Source organism: Colossoma macropomum, unplaced genomic scaffold (genome assembly GCF_904425465.1).
Source record: "Colossoma macropomum unplaced genomic scaffold, Colossoma_macropomum, whole genome shotgun sequence".
Taxonomy (NCBI): Eukaryota; Metazoa; Chordata; class Actinopteri; order Characiformes; family Serrasalmidae; genus Colossoma; species Colossoma macropomum.
In genome coordinates this window covers 23,441,045-23,468,672 of record NW_023494794.1, presented here as the reverse complement: position 1 = coordinate 23,468,672, position 27,628 = coordinate 23,441,045, and the positions used below count along the sequence as shown (strand labels likewise).

Here is a 27,628-nt window from a genome sequence, read left to right as displayed (position 1 = left end):
AACAGAGACATTCAGAGCGGTTTGGTGTGAAATGGTTCAGATTTCTTTACAGTGGTGGTGATAAGAACCAGGAGTCACCATGACTACAACACAAATATATATACATTTTATTTACTATCCAAAACCAGCAGTGAACCTACACAGGTCTTCTGAGTTTTATACGGAATGTTGATGATGGTAAAATAGTGATAAATCAGAAAAAAAAAGTTTTCTTTGGGGACTATTTTGCCTCACAACGTCCTGCATGTATCCCTCTGCAGTAAATGTATATAAATTGACGTTTCACCTGAAAACCTTCTTAAAATTATCATAAAACAATGTCTCAGACATCAGGCAGTAAATTCATAACCATTTAATGTAGTAACTTTCTGTGAGGGAGCTTTTAGAGATGGACGTCTGGTTCCTATCATCACCACTGTGAACAATTCTGACTTGGTAAGTTTCTCTAGAACAGAGCATTTCACACCAAACCACTCTGAACAACTCTGTTTACACGTTAACTATTTTTTGATGTCAACATTTTGAACGACTGGCAAGATTTCCCTTTAAGATTCCCCTGTACGATCAAAACATCTGTGATTGGTCAGGATGCTCACAGCATAAAATTAAAGCATTTATCAATTGATTAGAGGCTTTTTTGCATATTCTGCAATATTACCAATGTATCAAGACAATTCTCAGTAATTAATATACTGTGCCGTGAGGTCCTCCTACCTTGTCTCCTTGCTCCTGGGAGATGTCCAGGTGTCTCTGACAACACACGGCCGCTTCATCGTAGCGTCCAAGGACCTTCAGAGTGTTGCCCAGGTTCCCGCTCGCTTTCCCCTCCCCTATCCTGTCTCCTATTGTCCTACAGAGAAAACAAAGCTGTCAGATAAATCTGCTTCTCCCCAGACACCTGTGTCTTACTGTCGTTTACTAATCACAGCGAAAGACTGCAATGAAGTTAAATTAAAGAGCACATATTCTACATTTTTCTTGTCTTTTATTTGTTTTTTTCCTGATGTTGATTAATGACATCTGTGTTTAGGAACCAAAAATAATCATAACTCATTCTGCATGACAACTTTCCAGCCTCTTTTTGTCCCTTAGATCTAAACAGGCTGTTTTTTGTGACTGTGCCTTTAGGACTGATGTGTGTAAATGAGCTCTGTTCTGATTGGCTGCCCTGTATTACGCATCATTAGGAAAGCAGTTTGGGCTTCCTTATAGCTTCAGTGTGAGTGGGCAGGGCTAAAATGCTGTAAGCTGAATAGGTGTGATGGCTTTGAAAGAGTCAGACGCTCGCAGAGCAGGCTGTGGTTAAAATGTGTAATAAGGGCTAATCCAGAATCGTAGCACAAAAACAGGCGAGGGTTCATACACAGGCAAACAGGGCAATGCAGGCTAAGCTAAATCAGAATGACAGAACACGAGCTAAAGGTCACGACACGAAAGAGAAAACAGAGCCAAAAGGGGGTCAGGCTAGAATCGAGAACGAGAAAACGAGCAAGAAAACAAAACGGGACGTCAAACACAGAAATAAAGGCTCGGTGATGCACAGTAGACTCATACAACACTTCGCAATGAGGCTACAGACACAAACAGGTTATACAGGCACTATAACAGGTGTCAACAATCAATAATTAGGTGTACGGGAGCGTGGATAGGTGGATGATTGAGAGTCTGTGGTCATGTGATTCCCCAGAGCATTCTGGGAGTTGGAGTTCTGAATAGAGTGAGGACGTGATTGTGATGATTCAATGTATCATCACAATCACAAAGAATTCAAAGTAAGCTGCTTTTACAGCTATATTTCCACATATGGACTGTATGGACTGGAGAGTTCATTAGTCACGTTTACATGCAGGCTAATAATCCGTTAACAATCTAATAGCTCAATCGGAACAGAATTCGTGCATACACCTCAGTCAGAATGGACTAGTCTGATTAAGGCCATTCGGAATACCATTTCTAACCATGTAGTCGCCTGTATCTGATGACTTTCCCAATCGGAAAGTTTAAGTACGTTCTGTTCATGTTCGTCATAGAGCTGGGCGATATGGCCAAAAATGTTATCACGATAAACAAAATTCATATCGTTCGAAGTTTGAAGGCTGATTTTTGGTCCTGGGTGGTTAATTGCTGTTTTAAACTATTCTTTATGGAACACGACAAACACTCACCAAACAGTGGGACATTTCACTAATCTGTCATGGGAGAGTGGGAGAAAGTGTCTGGTGAGCTGTTTTTACCAGCTGGAAAAGCATCGCTATTTTGTAATAGTCATAATTTAAGAAAGAAAACAGATTATTTTTAGCTGGTGCCGAGCGCTCGGCTACCCCGCTACAAATGACAACACAGTATCCAGACACCAGCTAGCGACGACTGGATTTCTCTATAATATCGTAGTATTTTAAGGGGTGAACCGCAAAATATCAACACCAGACAAACTGAGTCCTCCTTTTAGGTACGTTTAAACTGAAAGCGGTGCTTTTGTGTCGTGTTTGATCTACAGTATCATCAATTCTCCGTGTTGTGGAGTGACGGAGCGCTGCTTCAAGTTAGCCAGCTGCTAAAAACAGCTAGTCTGGAAAGCTAGCGCTCTCCTGCTCTCCACTGCCTCAGAGCTTCCTCAGTTTACTTTCTTTAAATCAGGGCTGTAATTTACATGAACTCACTTCTTTCTTTCACTTTCGTTGCTTGGGAATGCACTCATACTTAAATATGACTGTCCGAGCGCTGCAACAGTGCTGTAGTTGTGAGGATTGTGATTTAACGCTGCTAAAGCTGGTTAGGATGTACAGAAAGAGGTGAGTTCGCTGTAGGACAGTACAGTTACACCACTGACCTCGTCACTCACACTCGGTCACAGGAGAGCAGATCACCGGTCGCTCCACTCAAACAGGGACTGTATAACTCCGCGTTTCAGCCGTTGCTAAAGACTCATCTTACTCGTGGCCCCTCCCTCACTAATCATGTAGAAAAACTCGCAAGTGCACCCTCTTCTGGCGACAGCAGAGTAGTGTCACTTTCCTTGCAGCAGAAAACGCCACCAAGGCTTTTGCTGAACGTGGAGGTGTGAGAATGGTGTATTATATCGAACATTTATCGAACATGCCGCATCGCTCTATCGAGGAAAAGTTATATCGCGATAATTATCGTTATCGTTTTATCGCATCATGGTGAAAGTTTATAACGTTCAACAGAACATCAGCAGAAACTGGTCTGCAGAGGAGACGAAGTTTATGCTCTGAGCTTTAAAAGACGGCGGTGGGACGGACGTCCAGCTTATGTGTCTCAGAACACGACGTCTTCCTCTCGGCCTTCTTTAATAAGGACATGTGAAGAACGTTTTCCTGAGTCTGTCGTAATTTTAAAGCAATAAAAAACACAAGCATGCCAACCTAAAACTCATCTCACTGACTGGACTCACATGATGCTCATTGTCATGGTAACGTTTACTCTAAGTGGTTCTCTACGCATGTGCATCATTTTGGATCGGATTACTTGTAGTGAGCATGTAAACTGAGATTTTCCATCAGAGTGTTGAGTACAGTGAGCATAAACACCCCAGTCTTAATCTATAATCGGAATGTATTTAATCGAATCTGCAAAAGCCATTGTTTTGAATGCTTAACAATGTTTACACACTACATCAAACTCCTATTTCAAATAGTTAATAAACGTTTGTTTGTCATGATATGGGCCCTTTAGTCTTCTTGTCCCTCCTTACATTTTCTTTGATTATCTCTGACTTGTACCTCATCGAAACAAGTGGAGAAACTGTGTGCAACTGTGTGTCCATTCCACATTTGTGTTTGTAAACAGAAAAATATTTATTATGATATGAATTTGATAAAAGGTTGATGTTGTGCAGCCTTGTTTTGCGGAAACAAAAAAACATTTATTTATGTTTTGCAGTATCTTTGTCATGTTTACTGAAACAGTGCAGACTCATACTTATAATTCACACAATGTAAATCGAACACAAATGGAATTTATTTTAGAGGTATATAATTTGCATTTGCACGTAATATTATGTAATCCAACAAAAAATGCCTGTGCTGTTAAAGGTGTAATCTTTGACTGTAATGTCGCTCACATGGACCACTGAGTGCACGAAGAACTGAAATAAGAACCTGGCTCTGTTAAAAAAATTCTTAACCAGATCTAGGCTGATCTACTATAACCAGAACTAGAAAAGATTCATCTAAACAGCTCCTCCCAGTCCTAATGAAAAAAGAAAAAAGATATTTTCATCGTCATTGCAATTGGGCAGCAATCCTAACGGTGCATTAATAAAAAAAATTAAAATACAATTAGAATAAAATAATAAAAGAAAAATATAAATATAATTTATAATATAAAATGCAAGATATTAAACGAAAAAGACTATATCATTTAATATATAGTCATTGCTATTGGGCAGCAATTCTAACAACGCATTAACCAAAAAAAGCTAATGTAAAATGCAATATATTAGAAGGAAAAACTACATATTTTAAAATGATACAAATGTAGAATAAAAAATGATGAATATAGGAGAATATAGCAGGTACAATATTGCATATGAGGGTATTGCACATTTATGCATGGTAGTGATTCTATTTACACACTTAATAAATGCAGTTTAATAAATAAATGTAAAAGTGCCAATGAATGTAAACATCATTTAATTTTCCTTGAGCATATTTTGGATAAGTGCAGATAGACGCTCAGTTCCTGTGTTGTTAGTGCGTAGGTGTCAGTGTACAATGTCAGTGTTGGGCAGTGTTCAGGTTTCTTACTGCACTGGTATAGAAGTTGTTCAAAGCCTTACACCGAAAGACTGAAAGACTGAAGACTATGTCTTGAAAGTCTTACACCCTTCAAATGCCCGTGTTTTACCAGATATGGAATTGTCTAACATGGAATTGTGCACATGGAATTGTGCTGAATCCCAAACAACTATTTTTTGGATATATAATACACTGTCTGGTTGCAAGAGCATGCAGTGCACTAAGTAGGGAGACATTCTCTTTGAGATTCAGCCCCAGTGTGGGAAAATGAATGTACTGCACCGTTAGCTTTGACAAAAGCGCTAATGGAAATTAGCAGTGTAACATATTGAGAAAAACATGTATTAAGCGAATGTATTGCATTATACACTGCTGTATCATGACATGTTCATAAAATGACTGCAATGTACATGGGTGACTGAACATTCTTGTCCTCTTCCAGCGATCCACTGCTGCTTGGCAACAATAACATGCTCTGAAAGAACTACGTCATGGTGGAAGAATTATCATGTTTATTATTAATAATAACCTTAATTAGTCTACTGAGTATTGAGCCCGATTTCCCCTTTGAAACAAATTTTCACAATCTGAAGTGGTTTTCCAGGTCGGGAGCTCGATCAGAAGTGGCTGACATTGCAGCCAATCTGGTAGTGTAAGAGGAGAAACGAGTGAATCTTTAGCTCCCCGATAGAAATCTGAGGTGATCAGAGACCCTCCGATATCATCAAACATGTTTGATGTTCACGACTCAAAACATTCGCAAGTCCTGCAGTGTGAGAAGATCAGAGATTTACTCAATGAGTGATTCAAACAACAGCAGCCATCTGAGAGCTAGAAGAGCAGAGAAACACCGCCTGAACAGCAGAGTAGAGACAGAGGAGCTGCGTGTAAAACACAGGCCGACAGGAGCTGATATCATGTTTATAATGTTGGATCCAGACGTCAAAACCTTCTCTTATAATTTCAGCTCAGCTGTCAGTTTGCGGTGAAATATTTCTCCAGCTCTCACTGTAATATCAGCATTTCTCAGCACATATCAATCCCCAGTTTGCGGTTTAACTGCACATAAAAGCACAAACAGGTCCAGTAAGTTCAGCTTTGTTTGTGTCGTAGCTCAAACTTATTATGTGTGTTATTCTCTCTCTTTGCCTTGTCGTTTACTGTGAGCTCTGTGACAAACTGATGTTAAGTTTGTGAAGCTCTTCATTTTAGAAATCTGTTAAGATTTTAAAGTCAACAAACTAGAAAAGATATCTATTCATCTAAACAGCTCCTCCATTAATAGCACAGTCTTAATGAAAAAAGATAAGATATTTCTTTGTCATTGCAATTGGGCAGCAATCCTAAATGTGCATTAACAAAAAAAAATAAAAGAAAAATATAATCTAATATAAAATGCAAGATATTAAAAGAAAAAGACTATCATTTAATATATTGTGATTGCTATTGGGCAGCAATCCTAACAATGCATTAGCCAAAAAAAAGCTAATGTAAAACGCAATATATTAGAAGGAGAAACTACATATTTTTAAATGATAAAAATGTAGAATAAAAAAATGATGAATACAGGAGAATATAGCAGGTACAATATGTTAAGATTTTAAAGTCAACGCCTAGGCTAAACCACGATAAAATCACTGTAACACACACCCTCTCGCGGCTTATTGCTCTAACATTTGATATTAGTGACTTAGCCACGCTTCCACTTCCAGTAACACTGTTTGTACACACAGAGCTACTGGGTACCATGACTCTGTTTGTACAGCTCCCGATAAGATGATTAAGAGCTCATTTATTTATCCAGAATGAAGTCTATTGATGTATAACAGGTGCACAATTTCCAGCATATAACGTCATCATGTCCTCCATGCTTACCTGGCCAGCGTGAGATCATGTCGGTGGTACTCAAGAGCCTTGCCGTACTCTTTGAGGTAGAAGTATGCATTGCCCAGCTGGCTGTAAATGGCACTCAGGGTCTTTAGATCTTCGGTCCCCACCTGAACGGCAGCCTCAAAGAAGGCTGTCCCACCTTTAAAGTCTCCTGCTTTACAAAGCCTCTCTCCTTCCAAAGCCAGCTCCAGACAAGATGCCTCCATCCTGATGAAAGACAGAGAAGGTGGTTAAGTTTTAACAATGTTAGGGCAGCAATCATAGTTGTTTGGCTCAGAAATAACATCATAATTTCACTTCGAATTCTTCGGTCTATATTCTTTACGCTGTATTGAAAAATACAGCCAGACAGAATATTATTTTTGTCAGGAGGACAAAAGCCATAGCTTGCCACATTCATTGCTACAACCTCTCTAGCAAAACAACTGCCCTTATACCATTTATTTACCCTGCAGGCCTGCCAGACAGTAATATAGTCTGATGTGGCAGACTTTCAGCTGTCTGAAAGCAATTCATGTAACACAAAGGTCATAAAAATATCTCCCAAGAATTCTGGAAAGGCATTAACATAACCACACTCACTGCTGTTCTTAGAAAAAGAAAAGGTTCTTCTAGTCTGAGATCGTCAATCTCTGTGAACTCATAACGATGTGATTATGATGCTTTAGGAAAAGTAGAGATGCACAGTGATATCGGCATCAGGCACATGTTAAGATTTCAGAATCTGGCAAAATTATCAATATCTGGCTGATGTTTACATCTGACCCATAATTTAAATTGATACTCAGTGATGCTTTTATCACACTGCAGAAGAGCAAAAGGTTTAGGGGACACTGGGCAACTGCGTCGAACAGTTTCTCTAAACAGTTTCTATACTTTTTAAATGTCCGTGGATCAGCCCTGGCATTGACATAAATGTATGCAAAAAAATACCAAATATTAGTATCGGCCCACGATTCACATATTAAAGCATTTCTAAATCAAAGCCTCATGAAATCATAAATTTCACAACAATGCAATCCAAAATCGATGATTTTGACATCGACATTGAACAGGGTTCAAGAGAATAAAAAGGCATGTTTTCTGAATTTTTATGGTTGAAAACTGCCTGACGTTTACATTTTCATTCCGGCCAAATAATAAGCACATATTTATTTAATCATCAAAGCAGTTGAATCACAACCTTCAGATCAGTGCATCGCAAGGCACTCCATATTTCACAAACCGCATCAGTTCTATCAAATGAAACAACAACTAAGTTCTTGTCTGACAACTCCTGGCAAAACCCTGGGTTCTGCCCCACTTCCTGCAGCTCAGTGTAGCTTTAACAACTGATTAGCTGGCTTAATCTGGGCCAAGTCATCTGCCGGTGTCCCACATGTACCTGTGTTTCTGTTTAGCACGAGTCTTCTCCACATAGAGTCCCAGCTCCATTCGAAGAGGTTTCAGCGTGGCTTGAGGTCTGGGGCCACGATGGACCAACCTGCACAGCGCAATCTGTGCCTCGCTCAGGGGACAGGCTTCAGTGGACATGGTATCGTCCAAGCTTATGCTAACACATGCAAAGGCAAGCCAGACTGTGACTTGTCACGCAGTGAGTGACTACAGAACCTAGATATTGTGAGACACTGGATGGAATTTTGACGGAACCATCAAAAACAGTGTATCTTCGAAGTTTTCAGCAAACTGGATTTTAGGCAAATGGAAAGATGGAAGGGGTCTTGAGTCTTGAGGAAACTATTAAAAACGGGATGTCCTAAGTAGATGTTTTTTACGCAAAGGAGACGATGGAGTCTTGAAGAAACTATCAAAAGTAAAGTATCCTCAAAGTCTTTGAAGAATGGATATTGTATGCAGGTGGGAAGACGGACAAAGTCTTGAAGAAACTATCAAAAACAGGTGATCCTGATAGTCTTCAGAAGAGTAGATGTTTTTTACGCAAAGGGGATGACAGATGAAGTCTTGAAGAAACCATCAAAAACAAGGTATCCATAAAGCTTTAGAAGATTAGATATTTTATGCAGGTGAGACGATGGACAGAGTCTTGAAGAAACTATCAAAAACAAGATGCCCTCAAAGTCAGGTTAGACTGCCGTCCTGAAAAAAAAAACGGTAAGCAAAATCTGACCACCCAACAACAAGAGATTCGACAAGAACCATAAGAACAAGAGGTTCTTTTGTAGAAGGCAGAACTTTAAATCCCAACTGATGAACAGAACCTGAGACCTTATGTAATATCTGAAGAAAGAAAGAGCGTTATCTTGGAAAGCTTACAATCTCTAACACCCACTGGACGGTCCACCAAACAGTAATGCTGCTTCAGTCAAAAATCCATTCTGTTGCAAGAATCCTCCACCCACCAGTTCTGCCTCCAACACTCTACAAAAAAATCCAGCAAATCCAAAGCAGGCTACAGCAGCCCAAGTCGTAGGACAATCCTTGTTGAAGTCAGAGCTCCATGCCTTGCATTCTGAATCAAACCGAGAGACTGGTCTGACGGCAGGATCCTGGGTGATGGCGAATGACGGAAGTGTGACACCAGCATTGCTCAGCAGGGCAAATGCGTCTGTAAGAGCCACAAGCTGCCCTAATTCTCCAGTGTGCCGCTGCTTGAAGGACACCCGGAGCATCGGACACTCAGCTAATCCGGCACCTGCTGATCCTGACAGATATTCAATTGGAACTCAAACCCGGGAGAAGGGCACAACCCCACGGGGAACTCCACGGAGGTTCATTCATAATGCATGGACCAGTAAATGTGCTGTAAAACAAACTCACAAATCAAGACTTGCAGCAGAACCAAGGCCGCAATCACAAATTCTGTTTAACGCCAGACATCAGTCAATTTATCCCTCAGAGACCAGGTCCAAAAGTCCACAGATTTCAGAGATGCTTGGTTGGGAAAGGGTTTATCTGACCTTCTTTCGTTGACACACACACTTCCATCTCCATCTCTTAGATGAATAAGATGGTTTCTTTATCTAATTGCTCGGTTCCCATTTCAGCAAGACTTACGGAAAAAACACACCAAATCATTTAGCAAGGCAGATGCTCAAGAGAGGGCCTCTTGAAGATTTGATGATAGACTACAGAGAGCGTTTCATGCCTCGCTCTGTTTGTGCAGCAGGGGAGCCTTGGGCATTGAGTGAAGTTGGATGAGAGGGAATGGTACAGAAATTAGATGAAACACTACCACTGCATGCAAAACCACATCTGTGTCAGTGTTGACAGGAAATTGGAAGAGGTAATTTTACTGCTTTTTTTATCAAGTATAGTTCTCAGACAAAATAACCAGAGTACTACTGACATGCCATGGACCAGTGATGTCAGACTCCAGGCCTGGAGGACCAGAGCACTGATTTAACGGTTTGAAATTGTGACTGGGGTACCAGAATCAGAAAGGGGCATGTTTGTACCTTTTCATGAGTGTTTTTTTTTAAGTAGAAAAACAAAATAAAAAACCTGGAGGCAGTACAAGGTGTATGGAGAGACTTCAACCCAAAAATGTAGACATATTTGCAACAGAATGTACTACAATTATGTTCCCTAACCACAAGTACAGAAGATGCAGCCTTGAGATTAGCACTGCAGTGAAAGCACTTCTACCCTGAAGAGGTACAGTTTCATTTATACAACAAGGACGGGTTGTTATGGATGTGACGATGAAGACAGAGCTGGCTAACTAGGCTACTCTAGCTGGTCCAATCTAGATCCAATAAGAGTGAAAAATATATTTCTCTGACAAACTAACATGTTGGCATATCGCTGCTGTTGGAAGAAAACCTCGTATCTTCATTTTCAGTTTTTGACAGAATTTTAAAGTACCTGTTGTCCTTTATATTGTGTGTAAATTTAATTATAAATGGACCAAAAGAAACGGCCGAAATGACTTGGAAAAAAAATCTGGTTCCATTGACTTACATTAAAAGTAAAGTAGGTTTTTTCCTTCTCCTGTAAAGTTACCATTTTGGAGATACAAGGTTTTGTTCTGATAGCAGCGATATTGTTCACTGAGGAGAAAAGATCTTGCGAAAAAGACGACAAGTCCCCAACGTAATCCATCTTATTAACTCATCTGAACAGGCAGCCTCCAACATGAAAACTTACCGATTTCCATGGGCTATTTTTGAGTAATAAAACATGTTATTAAATTTTAGCCAGTGCTATCATTTAAAAAGTACTGAAAGCTTTTTTCTTCCGTCTCTGTGATTAACTAGAAATCCATTTGTGAATTCATGACATTAGTCAGAATGCACATCCATTATGTGAAAGCCTTGACTCAACCACATGAACCCATCTGGAACATTTGAGATACGCATGCTGAGCAATACCACAATAAAAAAATATACCATATGTCTGAGGGCTCATTTGCATATTGCAGCCTTCTGTAATAGCAGTACTGCAAATGTCAGCGTTGCAGGCCTAAATCCAAGCCTTCCAGGACTTGAGTTGGACCCCTCTGACTTACATAACACACGCACATCACAGCAGGGAGTCCTGTCACTGTCAAAGTCCCCTCATTCTTTACTGGTGCAACACACTGTGCCCTGCAAGACGATTAGCCGATCATGTTAACATATGTTCGCCCGCTTAAAGCGACATACCCTTCCGTCTCATACAAAGGCTATGCTTTCCCTGACATTCACAGCGTTTGATCTCAGCACTACACATGAACGTGAGGCAGTCTGGCGACCTGCTGAGTTGCTGAGCTGTCCCGCAGTGTGGCACAATCCATGTCTATTAAACCAGCACAAGGTCAGGACCCCTATGAATCATTAAGAGTGGACGGGAAGTGTTCAGAGTTTAGTGTCTTGGTTAGGCATATCTAGATCCAGCTTGGATTTCAATGAAATATACCGAGGTGGATGATTTTTTTTATGAGCCACCGGTAACACACAATAATCAGCAAGTATATGAGCTATAGAAACAGACAATTTTGGGAAAGGGCGCTCACTGTATATTATATTCCACTGTGAACAGCCACAGCTGCTCTTTCTTGTGTAGGATGAGATTATTCACTGGGTAATCCAGAATTAAAGCAAATGAGATTTAGAAACCAGCAGGATTACAAACTAGCTGGCCAATTAGCTGAGAGTGCTGAGATGAAAGCGCTTGCAAGACGGGTAATTTAGTGTTAGAGCAATTACTGCAAGTGCAATTAGCAAGAGACATATGGAAAGTTACACAAAGCAGAGATCTTTTTGTGAATATAGTCATAGATACGTTGGGTGCAAATAGGCCTGTGCTGGTAGCAAAAACCTCTTATTCGGGTAGCTATGTAGAAAGGCACCCCGGTAAGGGGGTATATCATGTTTTAGGGGGTGGTTTTTTTGCTCACAATATTTCAAGACATTTTTATAATACACAATATGCATCACAACATTTGGTTTTTCTAAGTTTTAATAAGTTGGAATGGACTTGTGAAAAAGCCCCAGTAGTGCCACAATACTATCAAAAATACTATCAAAAATTATTTTAATATAACGTTTTACACACTGTACTGCACTAAATCCAATTATACAGAATTAATTATGCCCTCTTTGTAAAGAAACGCGAAGTTGGTCAGGTTTCAAGTACTTAAATACTTGTACTTACAAATAATATTGTGAGATCATTTTACGTAATTTGTCCTGATAATAGAAATATCAACATATATTATAGGGTTTGCTACCATCAACATAATAGTGCACTTCAGTAAAAGTTGAGGCTGTAGTGTATTAGTGTGGTGTGTTAGAGTGTGTTGCGCTGATACGAGTGGATCAGATACAGCAGTGCTGCTGAAGTTTTTAAACACCTCAGTGTCACTGCTGGACTAAGAATAGTCCATCAACCAAAAATATCCAGCCAACAGCGTCCTGTGACCATGAAGGACTAGAGGATGACCAACACAAACTGTGCGGCAGCAGATGAGCTATCATCTCTGACTTTACATCTACAAGGTGGACTGACAAGGTAGGACTGTCTAACAGAGTGGACAGTGAGTGGACACAGTGTTTAAAAACTCCAGCAGCACTGCTGTGTCTGATCCACCATGTCAGTGTTGCTGCTGAGAATGATCCACCACCCAAATAATACCTGCTCTGTGGGGGTCCTGATGGGGTCCTGACCATTGAAAAGCAAGGTAACAAAGCATGCAGAGAACGAAGTCTGTAATTGTAGAACTACAAAAGTGCTCCTGTACGGTCAGTGGTGCGGATAAAATGGACAGTGAGTGTGGAAACAAGGAGGTGCCGGTCAGTGTATATGTGCGTATACATCAGCAGTGCTGCTGAAAATTTTAGAGGACCCTTTAAAAAGGCAGTCAATTTAGTCATTTTTATCACGTGTGGCATTTAAATTCCCATTCACACATTCCTGCTGCCTCCCACACATTCGTGTAGGTATTTCAATGCACGATCATATGATGAAAGGGTGTCTAAACCCACAGATCCAAGCAGGTAAAGATGAAAACCAATCCTACTGGAGCGGTACAGGCGGCTGGCTAAATGTAGCTCAGTCTGGACCACATCAAAGGCCAGGATATGAACTCTCCAGCAAATGCAGACCAGCCAGATAAAATAAGCCCAGCTTGTGCAAATAGCAGAAACACAGTGGAGGCTGACGGGCACTGAGGTTGAAAACACGGATCAAAAGCAGGTTTGGTTCTCCAGGCCAAGCAGAGGCTTTTTACCCAATAATAACTCTACCACAAAAAGTTCTGGTCTTCACATATTAACACTAAGTCAACAGTGCATTCGCATTCAAACAGGAACTGCCAGTGCCAGAGTTTCACAGCGGACTCTGCTTTAAAAAGGTCAGGGAGTGGGCAGTGACTTACAGATTTTTAAATACGTTTCCCGACCACTAGCAGACATTTATATGGGCTTCTCGTTAATTTAATGAGCTTTGACTTCTTAAAGGATAATTCTAGCGAGGCAACTGCTGTAAACATCTCAGTGCTGCCAAGGGCGGCGAAAACAACACAAATGGCAATCGATGAAACATTAACAGGAGCAGATAGCAGGAATTAAGCACTGAGATAGTAAATCAGACCAATCCAGCCTGCAGTGTTATGTGAGTAAGGAACAGAGGGGCGTATAGAACCATTTAATAGTTCCTCATGAAATTGAAGTCCAAAAATGGCATTACTATCACTCACTGGAAAAATTCACTACTGGATCCTATATCTATGGATAAAATATCTGCATCCATCAAACACAAAAATACTCAATATGACCTGATCTGGACATTAGCTTTCTACAACAGTAACTGAACTCCCACTAAATCAACTTTACTGGAGAAGCTGGCAGACTGAGATCCAACAACCAGTCTCAAACTACTCTATACATAAAACTCCAATCTGAGAAATTAGAGTATACTGTTTACATAACCAGATAATCAGATAACTGCAGAAATCCGATTCTGATCTGATTATTGAGTGCATGTTATCATACTCACTATTGGTGTTGTTAATGTTTGCTGCTCATTCAAGTCCTTAGCTTATTTTCTCATTATTATTTTTTTCTTTTTATGTAATATTATCTTTTTTCTTTCTCTTACTGCTGTTTGTCTGTCTGTTTATGCTTACATGTTGTCCCTCATCAATACATTAGATAAAAATAAAGCTGTAATAGTCCTTCAATGAGGGGTGATGGTGGGCAAAAAAAAAGAATCATTTAATAGCGCACAAATATGTTGCAAGAAAGACTGCAGTATGCAAATGTGAAGTCTAACCACAGAGTAGACGACTGAAGTTGTGCGTCATTTCTGTAGTTGGCGTCATGCCCGTATAAGGACTTCCAGGTCTAAGCTGTTTTTCTCTATGGGAAAAATGAATGGCATTTTTCAACATGCTGCTTTTGCACCCTGTGGTAAACAGAAACATTCCAAACAAGATTCACAACCCCCCACACCCCCCTCTTCTCTAAAATAACAATGGACATTATCATGGACTCAAAATACAAATACCTACAAAGGCCCAATCCCATTTCACTCCTCGCCCCTTACTCCTCCTTTCATGTCTAGGGGTAGGCTGTCCTGATTTTGGTTGAGATAAAGGAGTAGGGCGAAGTGTTAGGGCTACATGGCCCTTCAAACGGAGGTTTTCCGGAGGCACACTCCAAACAGGGTGTTATGAGAAAGGAAAACCGGCGAGATGGCTGCATGAGCGATTAAAGGAAACCCACAAATGTGAGAATTTTCTCTGTTGAAAATTACAATAATCACTGTTTTATCTTAGCTTAATGTCATTTCAGGGTATTATGGTCCTTTTCTTCATAACAAGCATAAAAAATCACTAAAAGTATGCTAATGTCTCGGTAGCTAGTAGCTACATTTCCCTTTCCACCTTAAATAGTCCAGCAGTACTCACGCCTGAGCCGCCAGAATGTAACTCCTCCCCTATTTAAGGTGGAACGGGAAAATCCGAACAAGAAGCTGGTGAATATCTTACTTCAGCTTCTTATCACTGAAGAATTAAGGGTGGGTGATAATAAATAATAGTCCCGTCCCTCTTTGAAGGCATATGATGTCCTAAATGTAACTAAAGCCCAGCAGTGAGGAGCTGAACTTTACCCTCCTCTGCTATCACTGCAGACTGGCAGGGGCGCCTACAGAGCAGCGCTGGTAGCTGTTAATGAAGTAATGTTCTTTTTTATTTGAGCCCATTTCGTAGAGGAGGATTTCAACCACTACCCCTTGCAACTCAGTTCCAAGGGGCAAGATGACACTCAAAAATAAAAGGTAGAGGTAAAAATAAAAAATGGGCCTGGGCCTTAGAAACTGGTGCCTTTCACATACTAAGGCTTCACTGATCTGGTACAGAGCTACAGTGAAAGCTCAAGGACGACATTTAAATTTGGAACGCTGTCTTTGATTTGAGTCAACAAATCAAATCACAAAATCTTCTTGCAGTGTAACTAACCTAGCCACGCTCTGCCCACAGATGTGTTCTCTCATAGCAACTGTTACCAGGTTGATCGCTCACAAAAATCCAATTCAACCTAATGAATTTAGGTTGAGTTTAGAGTCACTGTATAAAAGTCACTATATAAAATGATAGGCTACTGTGCTGGACTGTGACCATTGTGCTGTCGTTAGCTTGATTACATGACAACAAAAAAACTACACATGATGTGTCCTAACAGTGTGACACTTTCAAACACATGAAATATTGTGTAATAAAACGTTAATTTAAAATTACTTAAATTACATTTGAAAAAACAGTAGATTTCTGTAAAAATGACAAAAACTGAGTTTTTTTTTTCTGGCTGGTCTAACCCAGTAACTAAGGTTGGGAAGTATGATGATATTTATTATTATCACGATAAATTACACCAGAGCATGTCATAGTATGTCAGTACTTATCAAACACTTCCCATCTGCACTGATGATTACAAGGGGAACATAATTAGTCCTGTTTAACCGCAGGTTTATTACATACTAAGGCTTATTATTCAGTATCTACAGGGACTTCAGTGCAAACTGGAGCTATTCCTAGGTTATACAAGTGTGTAATAAAGCCTTGGGCCTCCCAGTGGGCCCTGGCCATGTAAGGGGTTAATTCGATTTAGTGCAGTATGTGAAAAGTTGAATGCAAATAATCGGACTTGCGAGTTTTTGAGTTTTTTTTTTAAATGTGGTCCTACTTCAGCTTCTAGCTACCAAGACATCAGCATACTGCTAGTGATTTTTTTATGCTTGTTATGAAGAAAAGGACCATAATACATCAAAATGACACTAAACTAAAATAACAAAATGGTTATTGTCATTTTTTTAGCGGAGAAAAGACTCACATTTGTGGGCTTCTTTGGTCACTTGCGCATCCATCTTTGTTTCTTGTAACACCCCGTTTGGAGTGTGCCTCCGAAAAACCTCCGTTTGGAGGACCATGTAGTAACACTTTGCCCTACCCCTCTATTTCAACAAAAAGTAGGACACCCCACCCCTAGGTGTGAACGCACAAAATGCAGGGGTAGGGCTAAATAGTAGGGGCAAGGGGTGAAATGGGATTGGGTCTAAGTGGGTCAAAAGGAGCACTTCAAGCCACTTTGCTCTGAACATGACATAAATAAAAGCTACTTCAATATTTGGTTTAAATATTAGCCAAATAATCTAACTTCAAGCCATTTTTGAGAGATTTGAATGAGATACACTCACTGTGATGCTAAGAATAGAAAAGCTTTAGGATTTTTCCTTCTGTCAGCATGTTAATAAGTAGGGAAGTAACAAAAGGCACATTTTCAGGTTTGATACGATTTCCAATTTTGAGCTCAATAATTGATTCTACTTGCAATAATTTGTGCCTAAAGTGTCTTGAATCTAAACTATGTACAGTACAAAGATTGATTGGCCTAAAAGTTTTCCAGCAGAACTTTTTCAGCACCTGCCATGATGCCTTCTAACAAAATAAGCCCTAAAAATCACAGCCTCTAAAATTTATAAGCTCTTCAGAAAAAAGGCCAGTCACTTTGAGGGAGGGTGCCTCTACAGCACAAGCCCCGCCCCTTCCTTGTCCAGTCTACGCTGATAGGCTGCACCCAGATACCTAATTTCAATCACCAACAGTGGTTTCCACAAGAGACAGTAAATGATACACTTGGACCAGCCCAGCTACACAGTTCCACACCTTTTCAACCTGTCTTTCTCATTTCTTAATCATCATTATATCCTTATTAATAACAAATAATAACTAATACAATCTCCCCTTAGTAACATCTTTAGAAAAAACTTACTCTGCAGGATTTAAAAATAGCTCTAGCTTAAACTTCTAGACCCATGACTATAATTTCTTTCTAAGGAGAGCATGTTGGATAATGGTAGCAAACCTGCGGTCTCTGACCCCTCCGCTGGCCTCACTTGGAACAGCAAAGCCGGGCCTGTGGTCGAGCCTGCAGTCGTGAGCAACGAACACACGGTTAATTGGCAAGCTCAGAGACAATTGCGCCATAATTACATGCTTGTGGTCTCACTGGCCCAAATGCATCGTCATGGCAGCGGCGAAAAATGCAGCCTTGTCGACAGTTTGGCAGGGGGGCAGCTTTAGATTGGTGGATGTGGACTGACTGAGCTTATTTTCCCCCAGAATCTGGGAGCTAACAACAAGCTGTAGTCAAGCTGTTTGCATAAAAATCAGTATAAAGTTTGAATAAATTAAGGCCTGCGAAAAACATGTGGGCTTGCTAGCATAACGACAGGCTTTGATTCGAGGAGAATGCTAGGCTAAGCTAGACTGTCGGGAAATGACATCACCTGCGAAACAAACAGAAATCCTGAAAAAGCAACAACCAATCAGGAGTGACTCAGAGAGAGTCATGGTAAGATGCTGACACGGCCAGATGGTTTATTCCATCTGAGAAGCTGTATCAGGCTGTATTTGCAGAATATTAAATATTCGTATGTCTTCTTATATTATGTGTACTATGTACTGTATATATTACTGCAATGTTGCAGTAATGTTGCAAAGTTATGTTATATAGTATATATTGTATGAAAGGTATGTGTTGCATGTTGCAAGGCATTGTCAGAGCTGTATTGCATTTTATTGCATAGAAAATATCTGTCTGTCTGTCTGTCTGTCTGTCTGGAAGTTCATTTCATTGGACAGAAGGTTGATTTGTTTTGTTTCTTCTGCTTCAGGTTACAGTGCTCACAGCATTAATCCAAATCTCATTGAAGGCAACCAGGTCCAGTTGTCAAGGAAACCAAAGAGAAACTCTTGGAATGTTTTTTTTTTCTTTTTTTTCTTCTGCAGCAGCCGCAGAAAATCTAATAGCGCTTTGGTTTTTTCGTTCCAGTGCAGCTTTCTGACCCTCTGATTTTTTGTGCCCACTCAGAGAGCTCACATCACGAATATTACGGAAACAGCTCAGTGAGAAATGCTAACGTTGCTAACAATATATTAAACTCAATAGTCACCAATTAGCATTTTGCAAACACAATCATTCTAATTGGTAGTTACCAGCTTAACCACCCTGTTATCCTCAAATATACTAACGTATTTTACCCTTGGGGTCTATTTGACCCCATCAATTCAAACCTCTGGAAAATATTAAAGTTCTAGCGGGAACTTTGTTTTTCCGTCCCCCATGTGGTGTGAACTATCAGTAGTTCTAGCAGGTGTGGTTATGTTTAGTGCCCTAAAGCAGAGGCAAGTTTTTTGAAGATTATTAAATTTCATGCTATAATGATCCAGTGTCATCCAAAACAACCAAAACAAATGTGTGCAAAATGTTGATATTTCATACGTTTTATACAACCAAAACAGCCTGCGGTCAAACTGACCCCAAAGAACACCAATGCATACAAAATGTTTACACTGAAAACACATCATCACGTCCACGTAATGTTTACCCAGTTATCCCAATTAAATTAGGAAACAGTCATAAAATATATGAAGTAAAAAATAATGTCAATCATTTATTTAGAGACGTTGAACTCTGAATGGGGTCAAATTGACCCCAAAGATAATAGGAGGGTTAAGTTTATTGTTAGCCAGGTTAGCATATTTGGTTGAACTATGACTTTTAATAGGCATACTGGCCTAAAACTAGCATTTAATTATGATTAGCGTTTCATCCGCAGAACCAATTAAGCTTTTTCTTTAGTTCGGTTCATTCTGACAGGTGTGAACACTCGGTCTGTACTCAGGTGCGCACTAAACAAATCAACCATGCTAAACCAAAAACAGCAGGTCTTAGCTGAATTCAAGCCGTTATATGATTCAACACACTGATAGTAGATGTTGTGATCCAGTAAAGTTTATTTTAATTACTCTTGCAAAACAAGTGTTTTCGCTCACATAAGCTGTGACTGACATTTGTCACACAGAGTACATATTATTAGCTATTATTTTAGCTAATAAGCCAATTTAGCTGCTTTGAACTTATGCTTAAGCTTACACTTAAGCTGTATTGCCACCCCATCAACGTTCAACTTCAGCACATGTTGACTGAGCCGGGTCACAAGTCATTTATTGGCGAGTCCAAGTCACGTTGCGTATCAGTCAATATGGAACTCAAGTGCAACTGACGTTAGACTCATTATTTAAGAGCAAGTCCAAGTCGCATGGCAAGCCAGCCAACGTGCAACTCAAGTCCAAGTTGGTAGGTCCGAGTCAGTTAACATGCAACTCGACTGCAACTTGAGTCAAGTTGTAAGTCATTTAAAGGTGTGTCCAAGTCGCGTTGCAAGTCAGTCAACATTCAGCTCGAGTGTTGACTGAGCCAAGTCACGAGTCATTTAGTGCCAAGGCCAAGTTGTGGTGCGAGTCACTTACATGCAACTCAAGTGCAACTCAAGCTAGAATCATGAGTTATTTAAGGGCAAGTCCAAGCTGTGTTGCAAGCCAGTCAACATGCAACTCAAGTCTGAGTCGAGGCATGAGTCAATTGGGGGCAAGTCCAAGTTACACTGCATATCAGTCAACATGCAACTCGACCGCAACTCGAGTTGAGTTGCAAGTCATTTAAAGGTGTGTCCAAGTCGTGCTGCAAGTCAGTCAACATTCAACTCGAGTGCACAGTGACTGAGCCAAGTCACAAGTCATTTAGTGGCAAGCCCAAGTTGTGGTGTAAGTCAGTTAACATGCAACTCAAGTGCAACTCAAGCTAGAGTCATGGGTCATTTAAGGGCAAGTCCAAGTTGTGTTGTGAGCCAGTCAACATGCAACTGAGGTCTGAGTCAAGGCATGAGTCAATTGAGGGCAAGTCCAGGTCTCGTTGCGTATCAGTCAACACGCAAATCGACTGCAACTTGAGTGAGGTTTCAAATCATTTAAGGATGAGTCCAAGTTTCGTTGCAAGTGAGCCAGTATGTAACTCAAGTCTCCATTCACTAATGGTTGCGAATTACAATATCTGATGGTCAAGGATATTTTGCACTGAAGTTACCCACTGCTTTGTGAACAGCAGGCATTCACCCCACCCATGTTCCTCTATTGTTTTCACTGGTTTATATGCATGGAATCATGCATATGGATGGTGTTTTGCCTCCGACATCTATCAAACGGCATGATTGAGGCTTGAGATGAAAGCCAGCCTCACACGAAGTTCAAACAAAAGGCCTCGTTCAAGTCAGCTGTTTGTCAGCTTGACGTCACAAGTCTGGACACAGCGCTCTGCTGGTTCGTCCAAGTCAAATCACCTGAAGAAAGGCGGCTTTGACAGCACCCCAAAAACATCTTAGAGCTACTGCATAAGAAGCAGTTTAAAGTCACAGCTGTCTTTTTAAAAATCATGATTGGGTGCAATGAAAAACACACAGAACACTTGTTATAAAGGGGTCTTTTACTCTCTGTAAATTTAGAACTAGGCCTTCGGCTTCGAACTTGGTTCTAGTACTTTTGAAAGGTCAGTGATGACCATTTTTGGTAATGTTTTACCCAGCTTGTCAGATCAGTCCACACAAAAAACAAAACACGGAATGAACCTGATTACTGTGGATGACACTACATTACTTTATAGCTTACGTTATTCTAGAGCCTCACATCTCCAGTGCAAAAGTCTCGTTATTTGAAACTGTGTCAAATCTGAGAGGTTTTCAGTCAAGGCCCACTTTCGTACGATGACATTCCTACATTGAATTATGAGGTTAAACTAAAAGTACACACTCATTTTCAGATAGAAAAATACCATAATAAGGTCACCGTACTGTTCTTATTATCTGTGTTGCCTATATATTGTCTATTAAATGGCGCATACAGTAGAAAATCCATATTTCCTCATTTTTTGATGTAGTACGTAAACACCGGTAATGTTTTAAAACATAGCGTTCACTCCCGAGTCCATACATGGAAACGAAACTGTTTTTGTGACGTCACAAAAAACCATGTTCACATATATTCAGCCTATTCAGTGTACAGCAGTTAAGCCCCACCCATTCACACTGAAGTTATAAAGAGTGTTTCAGCCTGGACTGCTTTTCAGATGAGCTACAACACAGCATAGCCAAACAGAACAGAACTCATTTGCATATATCAGACTTAAAGGTTCAGTATCAGCCTGTTTAATTCTATCAGATTAAAAACTCCACAGATGTAAAATGTAAAAGTGAATTACCACCTAGACATTTCAAGCATTGTACATGGGGAAAAAATTAGAATATCCCACGCAGGAAGCTCATATATGGCCATATATGCACATATATCGAAAAAGGTCAGGCATATATTGCTGCTGTCATTTTTCATTTTTTTTTGACATAATTCACAAAAGCCCATTGCCCTTTATGTTGTTTCAAAATTTCATGATGAATGGACCAAAAGAAACGGCCCAAAATTACTTGGAAAAAATACTTCTCCATTTACTTCCATTAAACGTTAAAAAAAGTCATAGATATGAGGTTTTGTTCCAACAGCAGCGATCTACCTCAAAAAAGGTGTATGTATATGTTGCATACATATATGTAAGTATCAACTATAGTACATATATGTACAATATATGGATCATGCATTTATGAATGTCATGATTGAATATATACCAACATAGTTATAACTGTCATTATGTTGTGTTTGTTTCAACTTGCCAAAGAAAAATGTTTTTATTTACTGCACTTTTATATTATACTAATTATATTATTGTATTATTATAATAACTGTCCCTTCATTTGGAAGTATGTGGAAAAAAGCAAAAGATGTATGAAAAGACCTCATATTATATTATATAAAGCTAGCATATCTCTGTTGTCAGAAAAAAAACCTCGTATCTCCAAAATGGTAACTTTACAGGAGAAGGAAAGAACCTACTTTACTTTTAATGTAAGTCAATGGAACCAGACTTTTTTTCAGGTCACTTTGGGCCGTTTCTTTCGGTCCATTCTCCATTAAATTTACACACAATGTAAAGAGCAACAGGTATTTTCAAATTATGTAAAAAACTGAAAAACGTCAAAAATGGAGATGCAACATTTTCTCCCAACAACAGCGATATATGCGTCATATATGGCATCCATATATGAATAATATTTTCTGTCACATATTGTCACACGCATACGTTTGTTTATGTTGATGTGTGAAATAGACAATTTCAAATAAAGTGGCATCACATGTATGAGCTGGAAATGAAAACATGCAAGTATATGTCATATATTTGGAATCCATACATTGCCATACATCAGATTTCCGTACGGGACGGGCCTTTTCCCATCGTTTGGGCGAACAGGTGTCTACAAACTTTAAGAGGTAAGAAGAACGTGCTATTCCCAGTGGATCACTCTTTTAGTCCAACAACCCCCAGCAGTTCACTGCATGTTGGAGACTGATGGAGCACTAGCTGGTCTTAGATCAGAATACCTTCCTTCTACCCACTGAAAACACACAGCACTGCTGAAAACGTGAGCTACCGCTCTTCTTGGGCACTGTTGCAAATGAGCCGAAAGGGCAGAATGACCTGGAAGGCCTCATTGAGCACTCAATTCACGCCTCGGATGCCATTAGTATTCCTCACGGCATCCCAGAATCATTGTTACGGCCAGTGTCAATACGGAGTGCAATGTCACTATGCCCTCTGGTGTCCTGAAAACAAACGGCGAAAAATATTCTACCGTCTACATGGCAGTCAGTGCAGCTGGGGTGTATCTGAGGGTTGAGGATCATATTCTGGGGGTTTGATGATCTTGTATTTGGCTCCTGTGTCTCCAGTGCTCACAACTGTATACCACTTGTGGTGCTCTGTGTTACATAGATGGCAGACATAAACAGTCTGCTGTTGACCTTTTATTGTACGTAGTCCCACATTTCTTGTACTTATTAACCGATTTCAGAATCCCCGCAGCTCTAACAGGCCGAAAACCATCAAGCTGGCCTGCTCTGAGGTCCGAATTCTCCTTCTTCAACACCTGGGTGACCCCATGGCTGCCAGGAAGAAGAGAAAGAGTGACAAGGAAATAGCTCGAGCTCGCTCGGCATGAACGCACGAGGGAGAAAACGGCACCGACAGATAGCTGAAGCGACACGTATGCAAAGGGAAAAAACAGCCAGCAGCTACAGCAAGACGGACTGTTGCTTATACAAATTCCAGTTGCCATAAAACCACAAGCCTGTGCGCTTTTGCCCACACAGTTCCCCTCACTGTGTGTGTGTGTGTGTGTGCACAAATGTGAGGGTGTTTGTTACAGCCAGTGTGAGTGAGTCTCCTCTATAATAGCAGACACAGCTTGTAGGAGTGAAGCTGCAAAAAAAAATTGAAATGGAAAAAAACATGAAAAGCAGCTGAAGGAGAAGCAGCCTGGGAGGAAGTCAATAGCCAAGCTCAAAGCCTCTCCCCACCCCGTGCCAGCAACCAGCCAGACCCCGCTCTTTTTCTCCTATTCTCTCTCTTTCTCTCTCTTCCACTCTCTTTCTCTCTTAAGTTGGCTTCCCACTCGCCAGCTTCTTGTTCCAATTTCCCCGCTCCACCTTAAATGGTGCAGCAGTTACATTCTGTAACAATGTAACCGCTGCACCATTTAAGGTGGAACGGAGAAATTCGAACCAGAAGCTGACTATAGCTTCGTTCTTTTCTCCTCTGTTGCTCCGAAATCCCTCTCCTCCTTCGTCCACCCAACCCACGCCCCGCGTGCCCCTCATTCCTACCTCGAGTGGAGCCTCTTGCTGGCCAGCTCCTGCTCCATGTTGGTAGCGCTGGCTGACTGAGCCATATGGGCTCCAGGAGCCCTTTAACGGAGATTTCCAGCTGCTTGGCTCTTCGCCCTACCACTGTGCTGCAGCTCTCTCTCACTCGCTCTCTCTCTGTCGCGCGCGGGCGCGCGCGAACCTCCCTCCTCTGTGCAATGGCAGCTCGCTCTGAGGAAGTGAGGTATTGTGCAAAGAAGCCATAAAAAGGCCCAAAGACCCGCCCTCCGCCGTGACGTCACCGAAGAGGAAGCAAAGTGTGTTGTATACATGTGTCAGTACCTACAAGTACTGGAGATATAACTTACATACGTGTGTTTGCATGCATCTATACATATATTAAATAATAATGCATTTCTTATGTGTTATATACTTGAAACTACCCAAATGCAATACCAACATGTCCCATATATGTTATATATGTAAGTATATATGAAATAATATACTCCTCATATGCAGTACATATATATAAAAAGTACCCACATGTGATAATAACACGTCTCATACATATTATATACATGTAAGTATATATGAAACAATTATATGCCTCATCTGCTTTATATTTAAAATCTGTATGTTTTATATAGCTGATAGTGCTTATATGTCATAAAACCATGTATAATATACATGTAAGTAAATATGAAATAATAATATGGCTGATACAAATATATATATATATATATATATATATATATATATATATATATATGTAATCCGTTTTATTTATCTGAAAGTACCTATAAGTGATAATAACATGTCCCACACATAATATGCACATGTAATTAAATACATATATATATATATATAGAGAGAGAGAGAGAGAGAGAGAGAGAGAGAGATAGATAGATAGATAGATAGATAGATAGATAGATAGATAGACACACATAGTTCCTGTCCAAAACAAATCTAATTTTTTGCTCTATTTTTAGTTATTTATTCTTTAGTTTTCTGCCTAATTTGAACACAGCATCTACCATTACACTATGTAAAAATTTCATGATCAATGGACCAATAGAAATACTCAGAAATTGCTTGTGATCGAATCTTTTTACATTAACTTACATTCTAAGTAAAGACCGTTTTTGCCCTCTTCTGTAAAGCTGCCAATTTGGAGATACTTGTTTTTCTTTGGACAGTGTCGATGTGTAAGTACTTGTACGTAATTATAATGTAATGGCGTCGTAATAATTCATAGTCGTTGCTGAATCGTTCACAGGACTCACTGAGTTATACATTTTGGGATTAATAACTGATGTAATAACTGAATAGTAAGTCAGGAGTTTAAGGGGTTAATCTGGATTTAAAGATGGAGCTATCTGGGATTTTCTGACGCACACATGCTGTATCAGTCCTTCTATTACACGCATCGAAACACACAGTCTGAAGCGTCCGTGCTCACACAAAGTCTCTCTTTCACGTCCCAATTCCTCCCTCTGTCTCTCTCTCTCTCTCTTTCTCTCTCTCTCTCTCTCTCCTTCTCTATGTCTCATGCTGAGTGTCTACATTCTTTCAGTGCCCCCCCTTCCCGTCAGCACAGCCACAGCCACTTCATCCTCTTCTCTTTCACAGACTTAAAGAAATACTGCACCATTTTTCAACCTAGGCTATGTTCACATTATTAGTTTGAAGTGGCACAAATCCGATGTTTTGCCCTAATGTGACTCAGATCTGATGTTTTCAGAGCAAATCTGATCTTTTCAAATCCGACCTATTTTCATATGTGGTTCTAGAGCAGATACGTATCCGATTCGTGACCATGTGACCTTAATGTGACCCTCAGATCGGAATTCATGTGCTTTTTTTCCACTGCGCGTGCGCCATCATTCAGCATTACCATGGCAACAGCGCTGAACAGAAGTCAAAGCCTGTAAACGGTGGAAAAGCAACACATCTCACCTTTTTCACCTCCGTCTCGCTCTAATAATGAAGCTGAGAGCTGATCAGAGTTAATTATCTTCTCAGCGAAGCTCGTTCTGCTCGTTAGTTTGTGCTGATGATGCACGTGATTCATTCACGTGACGTTACTGAGTAGGATGAGCTCATGAGGGTCATTTCAGGACGCCGGTTCGTTCACATTAATGACAGATTTGAATCACTTATCTAAACAAGTATGAACCACCGTGTCAGAGAGATCAGATTTGAACAATGAGGCTTGTAATGTGAACGTAGCCCCAATCTCCATGTGCTGCATCTATAGCATACCTTTGATTATAACCAGTGAGTGAGATACCCCCTGGTGGTCAGGGGGTCCCATGTTGGCTACTCCAGTGTTGGCTAGCTGCACTCGCCAGCGATGCTAATGCTAGCTTCAGTGGCAACACAATGTTGGTTTAACAACAACAAATACTCTTTTCTAGTTTGGTAATGCAGTCTTCTACATTTTAATTGAAATCTTACAAATCTCCTTTCTGGCTTCAGTTTGAGAAACGAGGAGGTGTCCTGGGCTTGTGGTATGTTCAAGTGGTGGCAGAAACTGAGAAGACCGTATTCACAACTGGTAATCTTGGGATTCAAGATGATACTTGAGCTGGTTTGTGAGGGGCCTCTTCCTATTTCCCTCATTATAGCAAAAACAGGAGTGCTAGAAGATAGAAGGATGTATCTCACTAAAAAGCAAAGAAAACTCACCTGCATGTTTTCTTTTTTTTACAGCAAATGGATTTTGGGCAGCAGGATCTTACAGTAGTTACACTTGCTGGGCTGTGTAGGACCAATTGAGTGAACCAGTTTGCTACAGCGCCACCCTGAGGCAGACCAGTCCTGTACTTCTACTTGCTGAAGAATACCTAAGACAGAAGCTTGATGATTGGTGGGTGAAGCAGCTAAACAATGACCTTCTCCTGAATCTGTATTTGAGTGTCTAACAGCATATCATCATAATACGTTTATTTTCAGGGACCACCCAGAATTTTGATTCTGGTTAATTAGGTAATGCTGGACCCCCAGGACCCCCTGTGTTTCACACCTTCATTATAACAGACAGTTAATGCAATATTTCTCCCTGTTCTTGCTAAAAAATAAATCTGCTTGCTCAAAACAAGGAAGCTGCTGAATTCTGTTGGTAAACATTCAGGTAAAACACATATGAATTTGATGTATTTTTCAATGAACAGTGTGTGTGAAATGAGCTTTAAATGAATTCTCATGGAGACGGGAGTGTTCCTTAGTCTAAATATGTGGAAGCCAAATGAGTCCCTCTGAGGCTCAGAGGGTGAGGAGAGTGTGGAGAGTTAATTTGAAAGTGTGAAACGATGTGATTATCACCCCCCTGACAAGAGTGACAGTAACCAGGACTAGTGTTATACACACTATCACCAGCAGCCCTAGAGAATAGACTCACTAGCATTCAGGCAATGGGGGAACCCTCAGGGTCTTCTAGCCCTTCAGATGGGGT

The 27,628-nt window shown here is 40.3% G+C and overlaps 1 protein-coding gene across 2 annotated transcripts in view; it reads right to left on the bottom strand.

The window, feature by feature from the left end:
* The window catches only part of gpsm1b (G protein signaling modulator 1b), a 62,367-nt gene extending 37,949 nt beyond the window's left edge, over positions 1-24,418 (bottom strand). Inside the window, exons 1-3 of one of the 2 annotated variants that reach the window (XM_036580655.1) lie at positions 24,196-24,418; positions 6,636-6,857; positions 715-850 (exon numbers count right to left, since the gene is read on the bottom strand). In XM_036580655.1, coding sequence (XP_036436548.1) covers positions 715-850; positions 6,636-6,857; positions 24,196-24,260 — 423 coding nt within the window. In that variant the 5' untranslated portion in view covers positions 24,261-24,418. Of the gene's footprint in view, positions 1-714; positions 851-6,635; positions 6,858-11,118; positions 11,367-24,195 lie in introns of those variants that run through there. The other variant, XM_036580656.1, reaches the window with a different exon arrangement.
* Positions 24,419-27,628: the final 3,210 nt, after the last annotated feature.